General features: G+C 37.9%; 1 protein-coding gene across 1 annotated transcript in view; it reads right to left on the reverse strand.

Annotated features, from left to right (window-relative positions):
* HLTF (helicase like transcription factor) overlaps positions 1–21,728 on the reverse strand; it is a gene marked incomplete at both ends in the record, with an annotated part of 90,320 nt that overhangs the window by 23,672 nt on the left and 44,920 nt on the right. The window contains 5 exon segments of the mRNA XM_079704755.1: positions 151–286; positions 949–1,087; positions 2,483–2,626; positions 6,804–6,901; positions 20,841–20,927. Coding sequence (XP_079560881.1) covers positions 151–286; positions 949–1,087; positions 2,483–2,626; positions 6,804–6,901; positions 20,841–20,927 — 604 coding nt within the window.

Raw genomic sequence — 21,728 nt, forward strand, 5'->3', positions numbered from 1 at the left:
ATTTTTGACAGTCAAAGACATTGAGCTGTAAACACTTTTTGGAGAGGAAAGCCAACAGTCAGGTTAAAATAGTAATGAAAGTGGCAACTGCTTCAAGCTGCGAAAAATTATTTGTAGCTAATATTAATCAGTTGTCCTGAAATTACTGACCTAAGTCCACCTTCATCTCCCATTGTGACAGGACGCTGTATTGTTCTATGCCACCATTCTCTATCAAGAAATGGTTTAAGTTTTAAGAAGGAAAGAAGAGACCACAAGTCCTTTAAAGAATTCTGAATTGGAGTGCCTAAAAAGAACAGAAAACTGTTATAACTCTATATCCAGAGTACACAATCAAAATATCCACCGGCCCAATCAACGGAGACAACACTTGAAAATGGGCACTTTGTTCTAAGCGCACCCACTAACTATTAAGCTGTGACTATAATCCTTTGTTAAACATATACACAATCTCAAAATACAGTCTGGCTCTGATTTTTAGCTCTCACTTGCCATACTAACAAAAAGACCACAGACCCCGTAAACTCAACTTTCTCCCTATCAAGAACATTTGCTTATTTGATTTTTAAATCAGCAGCACTAGCAAGAAGAAAAAAACTAATTTGAGTTTATATTCTCGTCCCCATCTTCCAGTACAGGTTCATGAGTAGCAAACAAGCTCCATGATGGGAAGTAGAGAAATCAAGATTCTAATTGGAGGATTAAAGTGTCTAGAGTTCCAAAGTTCAAAAATAAGTATAGTGACTGTTCCATAAATGAACTATAATTCAAATGTTGCTATATCATGGGCAGCTATAAAAAAAAGTCAAAATGTTTTATTAAATGATTTCTATAATTGATTTTTGGGAGAGACTTTATATCCACTTGAAGTTTACAAAGTTACCTCATAACTTACTTAACCATACATATTTGGGAATTCATTTTTCTTAAAGTACATGCTATCATTACCTGTCAATACCCATCTTCTTTCTGCTTCTAAATCAAGTACAGCTTTTGTCTGCTGAGCATTTGGATTTCGTATGGCATGTCCTTCATCCAGGATCACTCTTAGCCACCTTATGCTATGTAGCGGACTATCAGCTTTAGTCTGAAATAAATGTTTCATATGAATTAAAAACACAGGAAAGTAAAATAATACTTTATGTAATTTGATAAGTAATATGAGTTGTTATTCTTTAATATCATCACTTACTATGTGGTAGGTACTGCTTTAAGCACTACATATATTAAATTATTAAATGTTCACAAACTTACGAAGTACTATTACTCGTGTTTTACAGATGAGAAAATTGAAGCACCAAGGTGTGACGTATGTTGCTCAAAGTACCACAGCTATGAAGTGCAGAGCTAGCATTCAAACCCAGGTAATCTAGCTCTCTGATGAGACCTTGGTTCAAAACACTGAGCTATTCTTATTCTGCCTCAGATTCAAACATATGATGATATAAAGATTGTCAGTAAAAATAATTATTTGAATATAACATAATTACTTTTATGTAAAAGTTAATGTTCTTACCTAAAGACTAAAATTTTTATAGTAAAGTATTTTGGAAAACATTTTAACAACCGGAATTATAGGCAAACAACAATTAGAATTCTAAATGAACTGGGAAACAAATTTCACATACAAAAAAGCTTATTTTTAAATTGAGATAAACAATTATCAAATCACTATGACAGAAAACAATATTCCAGAATATCAGAAAAAGTAAGAATTCATTTGCAAATTGCTATATACACTTAATTACAATTCAGATTTTAAAATTTAAATGTTCTAAATATAAAATATTCCTAAATTATTATCTAAAGGAAGTTGAACTTTTTTTTTTTTTTTTGCAAAATATTAAAAAACAATTTCCTCTTGGGGGGACTAGCGAGGCAGAGCTGCAGCATCACCCTCCAAGAGGCGACCCCCAGTGCCAGCCCCCCACACCAGTACAGGAAGGCCAGGCAGCCCCACACCCCAGCAGATGGGGTCCCTGGGCTCAGCTGTTGGGCTGTGAGGACAGCCTGATGCTCAGGTCTCCCCATCTGTACAGTATGGTAAATCTGTGCAGATAGTGTGGTAAATGCCGCACCTTAAGAAACCTGTGAAACTCCTGATTTAGAGATCCTTAATTTGGGGCTAGAACCCATGGATGGGATTTAGGGCGCTCCTACCAGTTCCTGAAATTATATACAAAATTATGTGGATATGTATGCACATGAATGCTTCTGGAAAAAGGGTCTAGAGCAGCACTGTCGAATAAGAATGTCATGCAAGCCACGTATGTCATATTAAATTTTCCAGTAGCCACACTTTAAAAAGTAACAAGATATAGGTAAAATTAATTGTAATAAAATATTTTATTTAAAAAAATGTCCTGTTTACTTCCTATATATTAAGGGAAGAGTATAAAGCCTGAATTTTAGAACACTTTAGAAACCTGAAGCAATTACTTAAATTCAACTTCCAAAAATCTCTGAGTATCAACATACTTACTCCATAGTCATGAGTTAAAATATTATATGTAGTCAAAACAATATCCTGTTTTGAAAGCAAGGCTGGGTCTCTAACACGATCAGGACCATAATAAACATAAAAATTCAAGTGCACATCTGATTTTATATGTTGTCCAAACTGGTCCTAAAAGAAAATTAGAAATATTTTAATAATAAGTAGGTTAGTGTGAGGTTCAATATGTGTATAAAATGTACTGTCTTGGCAGTAGTGTCACAAATCAAACTACCAAAATTGCATAAAAACAAGTTTCATGCAATCTAAACTAAAACAACAACAATGATAATAACAATACTAGTTATTTTATTGTCAGGGAAACTGACATATATACAATAATAATACAGTATATAAATTTTGCCTGTCCCTACCAGTGGGCAGCTGCTTCATTTTTAGAAGGAAAAAGCAACCAAGCTTTTTTAAAACAGTAAGTTATTTTTAATTTAGTATTTTACAAAAAGGGTCTTTAATGCTTCCATTTAGTGACTTAGTATTATCAAAATTAAACACTGAAAGAACAGTAGGCGATATTTTCATGAATGTAGGTAGAGATTCAAGCACAGTATCTACTTTCATTCATTTATTATAGGCCTACTGTTTGCCAGGTATCAACCAGAAAGGTGGTGCAGCTAAAGAGAAAAATAACACCTGGTCCCTGTCCTCCTTGACAGCATGATCAGTTTTAAAAACTTGAGAATTTTTTGTCTGCTTTGTTTTTTTTTAACTCAAGAAAACAGTAGATCCAGGAGATTCTGAGCAGGAAAAAAAAGAAAAAGATTAGAAAGAGACAGAAGGTACTAAGGAGACACAGCTGGGAAACTAATAGATGAAAAATGAAAAAGATGATGAAGACCTATACCAGACTGGCAAAAGTAAGAACAGAATGGAAAGGACTGGTGTGAGAGACAGTGACTGATGGGACTTGAGAACTAATTAAATATGGGATATGAAGAAAAGGGAGAAGACAAAAGAAGACTCTGATACTTAAAATAACTACTAGAAGAACTGTGTGATAAAGATACAGAGAAGTTTAAAAAAAGAAGGGAAAGCAGGCATAAAGATGAGAAAGAGATAACAAGTATTATTATTTTAGACATTTAAAATTTTGGTCACCATAGAATATCTGACTGGAGAAATATACTACAAAAATTTAAATACTGGCCTGTAATGCAGGTGTAGATACAGACTTTAAAGTTATCAGTAGACAGTACATGAAGCTACAGGAATGAATAAGATTTTCCAAGGAGAACAAATACAATGAGGAAACCAGGTTAGGGGAAGAGCATTCAGAGAGCAATATTTAAAGAGCACAGCTTATGCTTCTATTGGGAGATAAGACATGATGTCTGAGATATGATTTTAAATATTCCAGCAAAGAAAAAAGTAGAGCAAATGTGGTAAACTTTTGATTCTTGAATCTAGATAACTAATGGAGATCTCATTACAAATTTTCATAATACAAAAAAAAAAGCTATAAGTGAAAAAAAGGCAGACTACATAGGAAGCATGGAAGGGAGAGGTAGAGAAAAACAGTGGTCAGAAAATTGGGATAGCAAACAAAATCTTGGGCAGGGGACCAAAGAATATCAAAGTTTCAAGAATGAATACAAGATCAATTTTTTTTTTTTTTTTTTGCGGTACGCGGGCCTCTCACTGTTGTGGCCTCTCCCGTTGTGGAGCACAGGCTCCGGGCACACAGGCCCAGCGGCCATGGCTCACGGGCCCAGCCACTCCGCGGCATGTGGGATCTTCCCAGACCGGGGCACGAACCCGTGTCCCATGCATCGGCAGGCGGACTCTCAACCACTGCGCCACCAGGGAAGCCCCAAGATCAAATTTTTACTTTGTAATTTATGTTCATTCCCTCTCTTTACCAAAAGGATTAAAGATTTACAAAATAACACATAACAAAAAGTAATAGAAGGGAAACAAAGTAAGGGCAGAGGAAAAGAAAAAGGGAACTCACTGGACATGGCAACAATGAAGTCTTTGAAGGCCTTCAAAAAGAGTTTCTATGGAGGGTGGGAGCGAAAACCAGACTTACTGACTTACTGTGGGCTAAAGAGAGAATGAAATCTGAAACAGTAAAGGCAAAAATACAGAAAAGAGGATAAAACATGAAAGAGTAAAGGTGAAAATGCAGAGAATTTTATCAAGAAATCTGGTGGAAAACGAAAGGAGAAAGAGTACAGTAAGAGAAAACTGAATCAATGGGTTACCTTGAAATGAAACAGAGAATATTTGTGGAAAGATCAGACTTGACATAAAAGAAAATTAACTCTTTTGGAGAAAGAGAACTATAGTATTGAGTTTCTAGTCACTGTGCTGGGTTGCGTGTGTGTGTGTGTGTGTCTGTGAGAATGAAACAGGTGTTATTATTTAATTTTCCATTGGGAGGATAAATAATCTGTCTAAATATCCAGAAAAATTATGTGGTGTAAGTGGGATTGGTATCTTCCTCCTTTAACTGGATTCTTTCCCATGTTTGAAGACAAAGAAGGGAAGATAAGGTACTTCTAGCTTGTTTATTACGGTGCTAGGTTATGTTACCGGGGGGCTTGGAAGAGAGCAGCTTGTCAAGAGATTGCAAAATTCTAATTCTTATCCCTGTATGCTCAGCCATCACTCATTCCTTTAAAAGTCAGTTTTTCCATAACCACAGTAGGCATGATTTTGCCAAGGTTTCCTTTCTTAAGTTTATATACTAAACTTTGGAGGTTTTTCCAAATATAAAATTATAATGACATACTAATTACCGATTTTAAAAACACATATCCATGGCCCCAAGCAGTTAAAAAATCACTGTTATTTTGTTTATACCTCCATTAATACTTGTAAACCTCACCCTGAAACTGCTATTCAAGTACCCACGTACTGTCTTTCCAGCAATGGACCACACATCTAAAGAAATAGCATAGCTTTGTTGGAATAAAAAAAAAAAAGAGCAAGAGAGAACTAAAACTCATCCTGGTCCTAAGAGGAAAAATGACACTAATGAGAAGACAGTGTAATTAAAAAAAATAATAAATACACCAAAAACTCATAATAAAAAGATAAGAGCCAAAGAAGGCAAAGCTACATAAAAGTCAAGAAGATATGAAGGAGGTCACAGAATCTGACAATTAGACAATAACCACTCATTTTTCCCAAGGAAATTTAGAGAACTGGTGGCAGAAGCCAAGTTACAATGAGCTAAGGAGTTAGTAAATAAAAGCATAAAGTGGAAATTAAACCCCAAGAGTTATGACAGTGAATGCAAGAAGAGTAGCAACTTAAAGATGAGACATAATCAAGAGAAAGTATTTAAAAATGTAAAAGACCTGAGTATGTTTCATGAAAGAGCCAGTGGAGAGAGACTGAATAATCAGGCAAGGGGAAAAATAACAAACAAAATGAAAAGGCAGAAAGAGATGGAATCTAATGTATAGACTAAGGTATTGCTCTTACAAAGAGTAGGACCTCTTCCACCTCTGAGATTAGAGGAGGAAAGGCCAGGAGAGATGCAGATAACCTTGGAGATGGCAAGAATGGAAGTTCACACCCAGTGGTCTTTTTGTTCACAGTGCTTCCAATAGAGTCATTATTTCATTATAACATGCAGCTTGAAGCTCAAACTGGAAAGGAAATAGAACCAAGCTGCTCCTACACATAACACATAAAGAGGTTCCATTCCAATGCAATGTTTTAGAACAGAAAAGCAATCTAGAAGAAGAAGAAAAAAAAAAGACAATATTTTCTGGTGGTAGCCTTAAAAGCCTAGGCTCTAGAGTCAGAATGTTGGAGACTATATCCCAGCTCCATCAATTACTGGCTGGATGACCTTAGGCAAGTTACTTAATTTCTCTGTGTTTCAATTCGGTCCCCTGGAAAATGAGAATAATAGTTGTGAAGATTAAATGAGAAAATCTATGAAAAGAGCTTAGGAAAAAACTGAGCACATAGGAGCTCACCAAATGTTATAAGCTGTTATAAAAACAAAAGTGATCTTTAGTAGTGTGCTTAAAAAAGAGGTTCCAACAGTTCATAAATAAGGTGTGGTCTTAAATTATACACTTTGGGGGACAGCAATGGAAGAGGCAGCAGTACAAGCCAAATCTTATGACAGCAACTGACAATGTTTCTTTCTCTGCTATAAATTTTCAAAGAAAAATTACTTCAATTCAGCAAATATAATCCCAATTCACTTAACAATTACTTCAATTTAAATATAAAGTGCTGACCAAGCGTATTTCTTGCAATGAAAGCCTCTTTTTATAGTGTCCGACAAATATAAATTACATGTTTTTAAAGGGCTGTGAAGACTTACAATCCAGTTGCTTAACACAGAAAGTGGACAGATGATCAGTGTTGTTCTTGGTCTCTCCTCAATATCAGTTTTCTTTGAACTCTCCACTGCAGATGCTCCTGAAAGAAGATACATACTTCAGCTGTTTTTTTTTTCCTCAAACATACACAAAGTCAATGAAGATATGACAAAAATGTGCCTCTATGAAGAGAAATTAGGAAGAATTAAAATGAAGGACTTCTGTTTCTAGTCATAAGGAAGTAACAGGAACTAGATATTACCCTGCCACTTCATACAACTAAAAATCCAATTAGTGATTATTTATGGGGGAAGGCAAAGGACTGTGACTGGGAAGGGGCATAAAGAGGAAGTTTGGAATATCTCCTAATACTCGTTAGGTTATTCATAGTTATTAAAGTTAACATTTGTTTTATGCAGTTTTCTGAATTGGTATTACAGTTAATATGGTAGCCAGACTCCAAGATGGGCCCCAATGATATCTACTTCCTGACAGTCACAACCTTGTGTAGTCCCTCCCACACTCAATAGAAATGATAGTTATCACTTCCGAGATTATAAAAGTTACAAAAGATACAGCTTCTGTCGCAGTGGCTCTCTACCTCTCTCTAGTTGGCTTCTCTCTCTGATCACCCCCTCTGGGGGAAGCCACCTGCCATGTTGTGAGGACACTCAGACACTCTATGGAAGGACACACTACAATTTCATTTTCCATTCCTCTATTGGACAGTACTTACATTATTACCAATATTTCACTAAAATAATGTGGTAATGAACACTATTTTTTCGTATCTCCTAGTAGATATCAAGACAGTTCTAGCTCATGTATCTTTGGCTTCATTATATTTGGCCTACTTGCTCTCCATGGTAATTTACACTTCCATCCACCGTGCATTCCTGTTGCTACACAACTTGCCTATACTTGACACTGTGAGATTTTTTTTTTTTTTGGCTGCACCACGCAGCTTGTGGTATCTTAGTTCCCAGACCAGGAATTGAACCTGGGCCCTTGGCAGTGAGAGCACAAAGTTCTAACCACTGGACCACCAAGGGATTCCCTGAAACTTTTAAATATTTGTAAATATGATGGATGAGACACTATCTCACTGATCCTTTAATGTGCATTTACCCTATGATTCAGTCTGCCTATCTTTTCCTATGTTTATTAGTTATTTGGCTTTTCCTTCCATGGACTGTACATTTATATTCTTAGTGTCTATTCCCCTATTGGGCAGTCTTTTTTCTTTTTTTTAATTTTTATTTATTTTTAAAAAATCTTTATTGGAGTATAATTGCTTTACAATGGTGTGTTAGTTTCTGCTTTATAACAAAGTGAATCAGCTATACATATACCCCAAATCTCCTTGCTCTTGTGTCTCCCTCCCACCCTCCCTATCCCACCCCTCTAGGTGGTCATAAAGCACCGAGCTGATCTCCCTGTGCCATGTGGCTGCTTCCCACTAGCTATCTTTTTTACATATGATAGTATATATTAGTCCACGCCACTCTCTCACTTCGTCCCAGCTTTCCCTTCCCCCTCCCGGTGTCCTCAAGTCCATTCTCTACATCTGCTTCATTATTCCTCTCCTGCCCCTAGGTTCTCCATAAGTATTTTTTTTATATTCCATATATAAGTGTTAGCATACGGTATTTGTTTTTCTCTTTCTCACTTACATCACTCTGTATGACAGTCTCTAGGTCCATCCACCTCACTACAAATAACTCAATTTCGTTTCTTTCTCTGGCTGAGTAATATTCCATTGTATATATGTGCCACATCTTCATTACCCATTCATCTGTTGATGAACACTTAGGTTGCTTCCATCTCCTGGCTACTGTAAACAGAGCTCCAATGAACATTGTGGTACATGACTCTTTTTGAATTATAGTTTTCTCAGGGTATATGCCCAGTACTGGGAATGCTGGGTCATATGGTAGTTCTATTTTTAGTTTTTTAAGGAACCTTCATACTGTTCTCCATAATGGCTGTATCAATTTACATTCCCACCAACAGTGCAAGAGGGTTCCCTTTTCTCCACACCTTCTCCAGCATTTTCTGTTTATAGATTTTTTGATGATGGCCATTCTGACTGGTGTGAGGTGATACCTCACTGTAGTTTTGATTTGCATTTCTTTAATGATTAGTCATGTTGAGCATCCTTTCATGTGTTTGTAGCCTGTCTGTATATCTTCTTTGGAGAAATGTCTATTTAGGTCTTCTGCCCATTTTTGGATTGGGTTGTTTGCTTTTTGATATTGAGCTGCATGAGCTGCTTGTAAATTTTGGAGCTTAGTCCTTTGTCTGTTGCTTCCTTTGCAAATGACAAAGGACTAACTATTTTCTCCCATTCTGAGGATTGTCTTTTGGTCTTGTTTATGGTTTCCTTTGCTGTGCAAAAGAGTTTAAGTTTCATTACGTGCCATTTGTTTCTTTTTGTTTTTATTTCCATTTCTCTAGGTGGTGGGTCAAAAAGAATCTTGCTGTGATGTATGTCATACAGTGTTCTGCCTATGTTTTCCTCTAAGAGTTTTATAGTGTCTGGACTTACGTTTAGGTCTTTAATCCATTTTGAGTTTATTTTCTGTATGGTGTTAGGGAGTGTTCTGATTTCATTGTTTTCCATGTAGCTGTCCAGTTTTCCCAGCACCACTTATTGAACAGGCTGTCTTTTTTCCATTGTATATTCTTGCCTCCTTCATCAAAAATAAGGTGACCACATATGCGTGGGTTTAACTCTAGGCTTTCTATCCTGTTCCACTGATCTATATTTCTGTTTTTGTGCCAGTACCATACTGTCTTGATTACTGTAGCTTTGTAGTATACTCTGAAGTCAGAGACCCTGATTCCTCCAGCTCCGTGTTTCTTTCTCAAGATTGCTTTGGCTATTCGGGGTCTTTTGTGTTTCCATACAAATTGTAAAATTTTTTGTTCTAGTTCTGTGAAAAATGCCAGTGGTAATTTGATAGGGATTGCAGTGAATCTGTAGATTGCTTTGGGTAGTAGAGTCATTTTCACAATGTTGATTCTTTCAATCCAAGAACACGGTATATCTCTCCATCTGTTTGTATCATCTTTAATTTCCTTTATCAGTGTCTTATAGTTTTCTCCATATACGTGTTTTATCTCCTTAGGTAGGTAATTCCTAGGTATTTTATTCTTTTTCTTGCAACGGTAAACAGGAGTGTTTCCTTAATTTCTCTTTCAGATTTTTCATCATTGGTGTATAGGAATGCAAGAGATTTGTATTAATTTTGTATCCTCCTATTTACCAAATTCATTAATTAGCTCTAGTAGTTTTCTGGTAGCATCTTTAGGACTCTCTATGTATAGTATCATGTCATCTGCAAACAGTGACAGCTTTACTTCTTTTCTTATTTGCATTCCTTTTATTTCTTTTTCTTCTCTGATTGCTATGGCTAAAACTTCCAAAACTGTGTTGAATAATATTGGTGAGAGTGGGCAACCTTATCTTGTTCCTGATCTTAGTGGGAATGGTTTCAGTTATTCACCATTGAGAACGATGTTGACTATTGGTTTGTCATATATGGGCTTTATTATGTTGAGATAAGTCCCCTCTATGCCTACTTTCTGGAGGATTTTTATCATAAATCACTGTTGGATTTTGTCAAAAGCTTTCTCTGCATCTATTGAGATGATCATATGGTTTTTCTCCTTCAATTTGTTAATATGGTGTATCACATTGATTGATTTGCATATATTGAAGAATCCTTGCATTCCTGGAATAAACACCACTTGATCATGGTGTATGATCCTTTTAATGTTCCGTTGGATTCTGTCTGCTAGTATTTTGTTGAGGATTTTGCATGTATGTTCATCAGTGATATTGGGCTGTAGTTTTCTTTTTTTGTGACATCTTTGTCTGGTTTTGATAGCAGGGTGATGGTGGTCTCGGAGAATGAGTTTGGGAGTGTTCCTCCCTCTCCTATATTTTGGAAGAGTTTGAGAAGGACAGGTGTTAGCTCTTCTCTAAATGTTTGATACAATTCGTCTGTGAAGCTATCTGATCCTGAGCTTTTGTTTGCTGGAAGATTTTTAATCACAGTCTGAATTTCAGTGCTTGTGATTGGTCTGTTTATATTTTCTGTTTCTTCAGTCTCGGAAGGTTGTGCTTTTCTAAGAATGTGTCCACTTCTTCCAGGCTGTCCACTTTATTCGCATATAGTTGCTTGTAGTAATCTCTCATGATTCTTTGTATTTCTGCAGTGTCAGTTGTTACTTCTTTTTCATTTCTAATTCTATTGATTTGAGTCCTCTCCCTTTTTGTCTTGATGAATCTTGCTAATGGTTTATCAATTTTGTTTATCTTCTCAAAGAACCAGCTTTTAGTTTTATTGATCTTTGTTACTGTTTTCTTTGTTTCTTTTTCATTTATTGCTGACCTGATCTTTATGATTTCTTTCCTTCTGCTAACTGTGGGGTTTTTTGTTCTTCTTTCTCTAATTGCTTTAGGTGTAAGGTTAGGTTGTTTCTTTGAGATGTTTCTTGTTTCTTGAGGTAGGACTGTATTGCTATAAACTTCCCTCTTAGAACTGCATATGCTGCATCCCATATGTTTTGGGTCATCATGTTTTCACTGTCATTTGTCTCTAGGTATATTTTGATTTCCTCTTTGATTTCTTCAGTGATCTCTTGGTTATTAAGTAGTGTACTGTTTAGCCTCCATGTGTTTGTAGTTTTTACAGTTTCTTTCCTGTAACTGATATCTAGTCTCATAGCATTGTGGTTGGAAAAGATACTTGATACGATTTCAATTTTCTTAAATTTACCAAGGCTTGATTTGTGACCCAAGATATGATCTGTCCTGGAGAATGTACCATGAGCACTTGGGAAGAAAGTGTACTCTGTTGTTTTGGGATGGTACGTCCTATAATTATCAAGTAAGTCCATCTTTTTTAATGTGTCCTTTAATGCTTGTGTTTCCTTATTTATTTTCATTTTGGATGATCTGTCCATTGGTCAGAGTGGGGTGTTAAAGTCCCCTACTATGATTGTGTTACTGTCGACTTCCCCTTTTATGGCTGTTAGTATTTGCCTTATGTATTGAGGTGCTCCTATGTTGGGTGCACAAATACTTACAATTGTTATATCTTCTTCTTGGATTGATCCCTTGATCATTATGTAGTGTCCTTCTTTGTCTCTTGTAATAGTCTTTATTTTAAAGTCTATTTTGCCTGATATGAGAATTGCTACTCCAGCTTTCTTTTGATTTCCGTTTGTGTGGAATATCTTTTTCCATCCCCTCACTTTCAGTCTGTATATTTCCCTAGGTCTGAAGTGGGTCTCTTGTAGACAGCATATATACAGGTCTTGTTTTTGTATCCATTCAGCCAGTCTATGTCTTTTGGTTGGAGCATTAATCCATTTACATTTAAGGTAATTATTGATATGTATGTTCCTATTACCATTTTCTTAATTGTTTTGGCTTAGTTATCATAGGTCTTTTCCTTCTCTTGTGTTTCCTGCCTAGAGAAGTTCCTTTAGCATTTGCTGTAAAGCTGGTTTGCTGGTGCTGAATTCTCTTAGTTTTGCTTGTCTGTAAAAGTTTTAATTTCTCCGTTGAATCTGAATGAGATCCTTGCTGGGTAGAGTAATGCTGGTTGTAGGTTTTTCCCTTTCATCACTTTAAATATGTCCTGCCACTCCCTTCTGGCTTGCAGCGTTTCTGCTGAAAGATCAGCTGTTAATCTTATGGGGATTCCCTTTTATGTTATTTGTTGTTTTTCCCTTGCTGCTTTTAATATTTTTTCTTTGTATTTAATTTTTGACAGTTTGTTTAATATGTGTCTTGGGGTGTTTCTCCTTGAATTTATCCTGTATGGGACCCTCTGTGCTTCCTGGACTTGATTAACTATTTCCTCTCCCATATTAGGGAAGTTTTCAACTATAATCTCTTCAAGTATTTTCTCAGTTCCTTTTTCTCTTCTTCTTCTGGGCCCCTATAATTTGAATGTTGGTGCGTTTAATGTTGTTCCCGAGGTCTATGAGACTGTCCTCCGTTCTTTTTTCTTTATTCTGCTCTGTGGTAGTTATTTCCACTATTTTATCTTCCAGGTCACTTATCCGTTCTTCTGCCTCAGTTATTCTGCTACTGATTCCTTCCAGAGAATTTTTAGTTTCGTTTATTGTGTTGTTCATCATTGTTTGTTTGCTCTTTAATTCTTCTGAGTCCTTGTTAAACATTTCTTGTATTTTCTCCATTCTAGTTCCAAGATTTTGGATCATCTTTACTATCGTTACTCTGAATTCTTTTTCAGGTAGACTGCCTATTTCCTCTTCATTCGTTTGGTCTGGTGGGTTTTTACCTTGCTCCTTCATCTGCTGTGTGTTCTCTGTCTTCTCATTTTCCTTAATTACTGTGTTTGGGGTCTGCTTTTCGCACGCTGCAGGTTCGTAGTTCCCATTGTTTTTGGTGTCTGCCCCCAGTGGCTAAGGTTGGTTCACTGGGTTGTGTAGGCTTCCTGTTGGAGGGGACTGGTGCCTGTGTTCTGGTGGATTAGGCTGGATCTTGTCTTTCTGGTGGGCAGGACCGCATCTGGTGGTATGTTTTGGGGTGTCTGTGACCTTATGATTTTAGGCAGCCTCTCTGCTTATGGGCGGGGTTGTGTTCCTGTCTTGCTAGTTGTTTGGCATGCGGTGTCCAGCACTGTAGCTTGCTGGTTGTTGAGTGGAGCTGGGTCTTAGCTTTGAGATGGAGATCTCTGGGAGAGCTTTCGCTGTTTAATATTATGTGGAGCCAGAAGGTCTCTGGTGGACCAATGTCCTCAACTCCACTCTCTCTCCTCAGAGGCACAAGCCTGACACCTGGCCAGAGCACCAAGACCCTGTCAGCCACATGGCTCCGAAGCAAAGGGGGAAAAAAAGAAAGAAAGAAAGAAAATAATAATATAAAATAAAATAAAGTTATTAAAATAAAAAATAATTATTAAAAATATAAATAATAAATTAATAAAAAGAAACAAACAAAAAACAGACAGACAGAACCCTAGGACAAATGGCAAAAGGAAAGCTATACAGACAAAATCACACAAAGAGGCATACACATATACACTCACAAAAAGAGAAAAAGGAAAAACATATATATATCGTTGCTCCCAAAGTCCACCGCCTCAATTTTGCAATGATTCATTGTCTATTCAGGTATTCCAGAGATGCAGAGTACATCAAGTTGACTGTGGAGATTTAATCCGCTGCTCCTAAGGCTGCTGGGAGAGATTTCCCTTTCTCTTCTTTGTTTGCACAGCTCCCAGGGTTCAGCTTTGGATTTGGCCCCGCCTCTGCATGTAGTTCTCCTGAGGGCGTCTGTTCTTCACTCAGACAGGACGGGTTCAAGGAGCAGGTGAATAGGGGGCTCTGGCTCACTCAGGCCAGGGGCAAGGAGGGGTACGGAATGCGGGGCGAGCCTTCGGCGGCAGAGGCCAGCATGACGTTGCAACAGCCTGAGGCGCGCCGTGTGTTCTCCCAGGGAAGTTGTCCCTGGATCACGGGACCCTGGCAGTCGCGGGCTGCACAGGCTCCCGGAAGGGGAGATGTGGATAGTGACCTGTGCTTCTTGGTGGCTGCAGCAGCAGCCTTAGCGTTTCATGCCGGTCTCTGGCATCCACGCTGATAGCTGTGGGTAGCGACCATCTCTGGAGCTCGTTTAGGTGGTGCGCTGAATCCCCTCTCCTCGTGCACCCCAAAACAATGGTATCTTGCCGCTTAGGCAGGTCCAGACTTTTTCCCAGACTCCCTCCTGGCTAGCTGTGGTGCACTAGCCCCCTTCAGGCTGTGTTCACGCAGCCAACCCCTCTACTCTCCCTGGGATCTGATCTCCGAATCTTGAGCCTCAGCTCCCAGCCCCCACCTGCCCCGGCGGGTGAGCAGACGAGCCTCTCAGGCTGGTGAGTGCTGGTCAGCACCGATCCTCTGTGCGGCAATCTCTCCGCTTTGCCCGCTGCACCCGTTGCTGCGCTCTCCTCCATGGCTCCAAAGCTTCCCCTCTGCTCACCCCGTCTCCTCCTGCGAAGGGGCTTCCTAGCATGTGGAAACATTTCCTCCTTCACAGCTCCCTCCCCGAGGTGCAGGTCCCATCCCTATTCTTTTGTCTCTGTTTTTTCTGTTTTCTTCTGCCGTACCCAGGTACCTGGGGAGTCTCTTGACTTTTGGGAAGTCTGAGGTCTTCTGCCAGCGTTCAGTTGGTGTTCTGTAGTTGTTGTTCCACATGTAGATATATTTCTGATGTATTTGTGGGGAGGAAGGCAATCTCCACGTCTCACTCCTCCGCCATCTTGAAGGTTTCCTGGGCTGTCTTTTTCTAATTGATTTGTAAAGGGTTCTTTACATATTCTAGATACTAATCCTTTGTAAGTTACACTTATCATAAATTTTTCTTAAGCCTTATTCTTCACTTTGTTTATGGTACCTTTTGATGCACAGAAATTTAAAATGCAGCATAATTTAATCAGTCTTTTCCTTATGACTTTTTATGTCTTAAGTTTAAGAAATCACTATCTACCACAAGATATCCCCACTCACTGATTTTTGTTTCTATTCTGCTTCTCTTCCAGAAATATGGTTTTTTGGTTCTATAACAGCTATGATTTTTCAAGTTACTCTCTTTTATCACAGCTATGTGTCTGCAACAGAAGGATACTTTTTTCTGACTTCATTCTATCTAAGTTGAAAATTCCACATTTCCTTTTTCTTTTACATATATATGTATATACATATATGTGTGTGTGTGTGTGTGTGTGTGTATACATAGATATATAAATAATCTTTTTCTTTTTTTTTGGTCACACCACACAGCATGCAGAACTTCCCTGACCAGGGATCGAACCCATACCCCCCTACATTGGAAGTGCAGACTCTTAACCACTGGACCACCAGAGAAGTCCCACATTTCTTAAAATTTCTAAAGTTAGGGTCAATAGTAATCTAAAACCTATTTTTTCTATTCCTAATTGTCTGATTTTTATACCAAAGTTAACTCTTTCTCATCATTCTTTGTTAGCTCAAATATCACCTTCTTAAACAGGCACCTTTAGTCAATCTTTATTTCACTATCCTCCTTTATTTTCTTCACAGCACTTCCAAATTAAAATTACACCTTAAATATTTAGGTGCTCCTATGTTGGGTGCATATACATTTACAGTTATTTTACCTTCCTCTTGGATTGATTCCTTAATCATTACGTAGTGTTCTTCTTTGCCTCTTGTAACAATCTTTATTTTAAAGTCTATTTTGTCTGATATAAATATTGCTACTTGAGCTTTTGATTTCTATTAGCATGGAATACCTTTTCCCATCCCCTAATTTTCAGTATGTGTCCCTATATCTGAAGTGAGTCTCTTGTAGACAGCATATACATGGGTCTTGTTTTTGTACCCATTCAGCCACTCTATGAGTTTGATTGCAACATTTGGTCCATTTACATTTAAGGTAATTATTGATATCTTCTTACTGCCGTTTTGTTAATTGTTTTGGATTTCTTTTTGTAGGTCTTTTTTCCCCTTCTTTTGTTTTCTTGTTATGTGATGACTACATTTAGTGTTATGTTTGCACTCCTTTTTCTTTTTTGTGTGTGTATCTTTTATAGATTGGTTTGCAGTTACCATGAGGTTTTGTATAAGTCTATATATATACATGATTGTTTTAAGCTGCTGACCTCTTAATTCCAAATGCATTTTAGAAATCCCCTCATGATGACTGTTTTTGAGATCGTATTTTACACCTGTTTTGTGTATCCCTTAACAGCTTATCGTGGAGATAGATGATTTTACTACTTTTGTCTTTTAACCTCTCTACTAGCTTTGCATGAGGATGATTCCTGCCTTTACTGTATGTTTGCCTTTACTGGTGAGCTTTTTCATTTCATAATTTTCTTCTTTCTAGTTGTGGCATTTCCTTTTTGCCTAGAAAAGTTCCTTAAACAATTGCTGTAAAGCTAATTTGGTGGTGCTGAACTCTTTTAACTTTTGCTTGTCTGTAAAGCTTCTGATTTCTCCCATCAAATCTAAAGAAGACTCTTGCTGGGTAGAGTATTCTTGGTTATAGCCTGTTCCCTTTCATCACTTTAAATATATCATGCCATTCCCTTCTGGCCTGCAGAGTTTCTGCTGAAAAATAAGCTGATAGACTTCCGTGGTGGCACAGTGGTTAAGAATCTGCCTGCCAATGCAGGGGACATGGGTTCCAGCCCTGGTCTGCGAAGATCCCACATGCTGCGAAGCAACTAAGCCCGTGCACTGCAACTACTGAGCCTGCGCTCTAGAGCCCAAGAGCCACAACTACTGAAGCACGCGCACCTAGAGCCCATGCTCCGCAACGAGAAGCCACTGCAATGAGAAGCCCATGCACCTCAACGAAGAGTAGTCCCTGCTCACTGCAACTACAGAAAGCCTGTGCACAGAAACGAAGACCCAACACAGCCAAAAATAAATAAATTTATTTTTAAAAAATCAGCTGATAGCCTTAAGGGAGTTCCCTTGTATGTTTTTTTTGGTTTTTTTTTTGTTTTGTTTTTGGCTGCATTGGATCTTCGTTGCTGCTCACAGGCTTTCTCTAGTTGCAGCGAGCAGGGACTACTCTTCGTTGCAGTGCGTGGGCTTCTCATTGCGGTGGCTTCTCTTATTGCTGAGCATGGGCTCTAGGAACATGGGCTTAAGTAGTTTCAGCACTCGGGCCCTATAGCATGCGGGCTTCAGTGGTTGTGATGCATGGACTCAGTAGCTGCGGTGCGTGGGCTCTAGAGTGCACTGGCTTCAGTAGTTATGGTGTGCGGGCTCTAGAGCACAGGCTTAGCAGTTGTGGCGCAGGGGCTTAGGTGATCTGCAGCACGTGGGATCCTCCCAGACCAGGGGTCGAACCCGTGTCTCCTGCATTGGCAGATGGTCCTGACCACTGTGCCACCAGTCAAGTCCCCCCTTGTATGTTATTTATTGCTTTTCCCTTGCTGCATTTAATATTCTCTCTTTACCTTTAATTTTTGCCATTTTAATTACAATGTGTCTTGGTGTGTGTCCCTCTTTGGATTCATCCTGTATGAGACTCTCTGTGCTTCCTCAGTTTGGGTGACTGTTTACTTTCCCAGGTTAGGGAAGTTTTCAGCTATTACATCCCAGGCCTTGTCTCTCTCTCGTCTCCTTCTGGGACCCCTATAATGCGAATATTAGTGTGCTTGGTGTTTTCCCAGAGGTCTCTTAAAGTGTCCTCATTTCTTTTCATTTTTTCTTGTTTTCTGTTCAGCAGCAGTGATTTTAACAGAGCTGGAGGAATCATGCTGACTTCAGACTATACCACAAAGCTACAGTAATCAAAAAGTATAGTACTGGCACAAAAACATACACATAGATCAATGGAACAGGATAGAAAGCCCAGAAATAAACCCACACACTTATGATCAATTAATCTACAATTAAAAAAAGGCAAGAATTGGGCCTCCCTGGTGGCGCAGTGGTTGAGAGTCCGCCTGCCGATGCAGGGGATACGGGTTCGTGCCCCGGTCTGGGAGGATCCCATATGCCGCGGAGCGGCTGGGCCCGTGAGCCATGGCTGCTGAGCCTGCGCATCCGGAGCCTGTGCTCCGCAACGGGAGAGGCCACAACAGTGAGAGGCCCGCGTACCACAAAAAAAAAAAAAAAAAAAAAAAAAGGCAAGAATATACAATGGAGAAAAGACAGTCTCTTCAATAAGCGGTGCTGGGAAAACTGGACAGCTACATGTTCAAGAATGAAAAAGTAAAACATTCTCTAACACCAAATACAAAAATAAACTCAAAATACACTGAAGACTTAAATGTAAGACCAGATACTATGAAACTCCTAGAGGAAAACAGGCATAACACTCTTTGACATAAATCACAGCAGTGTTTTTGGATCCATCTCCTAAAGTAAAGGAAATAAAAGCAAAAATAAACAAATGGGACCTAATTAAACGTAAAAGCTTTTGCACAGCAAAGGAAACCATCAACAAAACAAAAAGACAACCTACTAAATGGGAGAATATATTTGCAAATGATATGACTGAAAATGGACTAATATCCAACATACATAAACAGCTCATACAACTCAATATCAAAAACACAAACAACTCGATTAAAAAATGGGCAGAAGGGCTTCCCTGGTGGCGCAGTGGTTGAGAGTCCACCTGCCGATGCAGGGGACATGGGTTCGTGCCCTGGCCCGGGAAGATCCCACATGCTGCGGAGCGGCTGGGCCCGTGAGCCATGGCCGCTGAGCCTGCACGTCCGGAGCCTGTGCTCTGCAACGGGAGAGGCCACAACGGTGAGAGGCCCGCGTACCGCAAAAAAAAAAAAAAGAAAAAGAAAAAAGGGCAGAAGACCTGAATAGACATTTTTCCAAAAAGGAAATGTAGATGGCCACAGGCACATGAAAACATGCTCAACATCGCTAATCATCAGGGAAATGCAAATCAAAACTACGAGGTATCACCTCACATTTCTCAGACTGGCTATCATCAAAAAGAACACAAATAACAAATGTTGGTGAGGATGTAGAGAAAAGGGAACCCTCATATACTGTTGGTGAGAATGTAAATTGGTACAGCCACTGTGGAAAACAGTATGGAAGTTTCTCAAAAAACTAAAAATAGAACTACCATATGACCCAGCAATTCTACTCTTGGGTATACATCCAGAAAAGATAAAAACAGTAGTTCTAAGAAATACATGCAGCCCCAATGTTCACAGCAGCATTATTTACAATTGCCAAGATATGGAAGCAACCTAAGTGCCCATCAGCAGATGAAATGGATAAAGAAGATGTAGCATATACATACAATGGAATATTATCTGTTAAAAAGAATGAAATTTTGGGAATTCCCTGGTGGTCCAGTGGTTAGGACTTAGCGCTTTCACTGCTGTGGCCCAGCTTCAATCCCTGACTGGGGAACTATGATCCCACAAGCCACGTGGTGTGGCCAAAAAAAATTTTTTTAAATAAATAAAACAACTGTTTTCACACACAAAAAAAGAAAAGAACAAAATTTTGCCATTTGCAGCATCATGAATGGACTTGGAAGGCATTAGGCTAAGTGAAATAAGTCAGACAGAGAAGACAAGTACTGTATATGATATCACTTATATGTGGAATCTAAAAAATACAACAAACTAGTGAATATAAAAAACAAGAAGCAAACTCACAGATGTAGAGAACTAGTGGTTACCCGTGGGGAGAAGGAATAGGGGAGGGGCAGTGTAGGAGTAGGCGAGTAAGAGGTACAAACTAGTAGGTATAAGATAAGCTACAACGATATACTGTACAACATGAGGAATATAGCCAATATTTTACAGTAACTGTAAGTGGAGTATTACCTTTAAAAATTGTGAATCACTACATTGTATACCTGTAACAGGTAATATTATACAGCAACTATACTTCAATTAAAATTTTTTTTTAATTTTAATTATGTGTTTACTTGTTTATTTTATATTCCCCCCCATCATTAGACATAAGCTCTGTGAAAATAGACTTTCGTCTGCTGTATCTCCAACACGTAAAACAGAGGATACTAAGGTGCAGCGATATAATAAGTTGTCCCAGATCACCTTAACCACAGTTCAATCTCGTTCTATTTCCAATATTCAGGCTCTTAAGCAGTGTCATTTCCCTATGAATTACAAAATATAAAGTAATAATAAAGATCACTTACATTTTTAATTGAAAAACATATTCTTCTCATACCAAAAATTAAATCTTTATAATTCTAATTAATCCAAATTAAATTAAGTTTTAAAGCAGCCATAAATTGCTCTGTGCCTTTATTAGAAAAAAATATCTATGCTACTCTGATGAGTAAGGGACCTATTCCCATCATATTTTTTGAACTAACTAAAACAAACAGAATAGGAAAATACATCAAAGTGCACTTTTGAAAATGAGATTGTCTTTTTTCTTTTCTCTACTTTCTTAACGTCTTGTAATATGGTTTTATAACTTTTGTCATTTAAATTTTTTTTCTTTGAAAAACAGAAAAAACAAACCAAACAAAAAGGTAAAAACCCAGCGGATTTACTTACTCTTTTTCAACATTTTCTTTTTGGTTGCAGGGGTAGATGAAGTAAGTGCACATGCAAACTCTGCATCTTCTTTAACCTTAGATGATCCTGCTGAAGTGAAAACCACAGAATCATTCAGATATTTGAAAACTAATTCTCTCCTGTACTTAAGTACAGGTACTTTCTAAGGATAGGAAATATAATACCACTTCCACACTTTCTTAAGAGCTTATATTATTAAATAAAAATAATTTCTAGTAACCAAAATTGCCTCTTTTGACACTATCTTTCCAGTTCAAAGAAGAAATGTAGTCATTCATGATTCACTGTTGCTTCTCTTGAGGAAAGATGTGAAAGTAGAAGCAGCCACATGCAAAGTGATTCAGCTCCCAGGTGGAAGGAGAATGTTTTCAATGAAACAGGTGTTTAACTTTTAATGAAGATGCTGCCAAATTTTCAGATCAGTCAATGATGATGAGTTATTTTCCAAATGCAATACAATTTCTTAACTTATCAGGAATACAACACGGTCAGATTAAGAGAAAAACAAAGTAAACTGTATGTTTTAAAGATAAAGGAAAAAGTAAAGATACTCACTGAATATTTGTAAATTCGTATAATGCTAAGTAACAGTAATAGTAGTACTATATTGACAAGCCAGTCTCGGCCTACTTTTGTAACTACAATTTATACATATACAAAAAAGGTTTTATTGAAGTCATTTTATTAGTAGAGAGTACTTTGTTTTGTCTAAAGCTGGTTTAAATATATTCTCTTAAATGTTAATTTGAAACTGTTCTTTCAATTTGCTTCATTCATTTAACACCCTTGATAAGCATAAATAGTTCAAATGTAAAAAGCAGTCAAGTTTACAACCTATTACTAAAGAATTCCAAGCCAGACAGATAC

Source organism: Hyperoodon ampullatus (assembly GCF_949752795.1).
Source record: "Hyperoodon ampullatus genome assembly, chromosome: 5".
NCBI classification, from domain to species: domain Eukaryota; kingdom Metazoa; phylum Chordata; class Mammalia; order Artiodactyla; family Ziphiidae; genus Hyperoodon; species Hyperoodon ampullatus.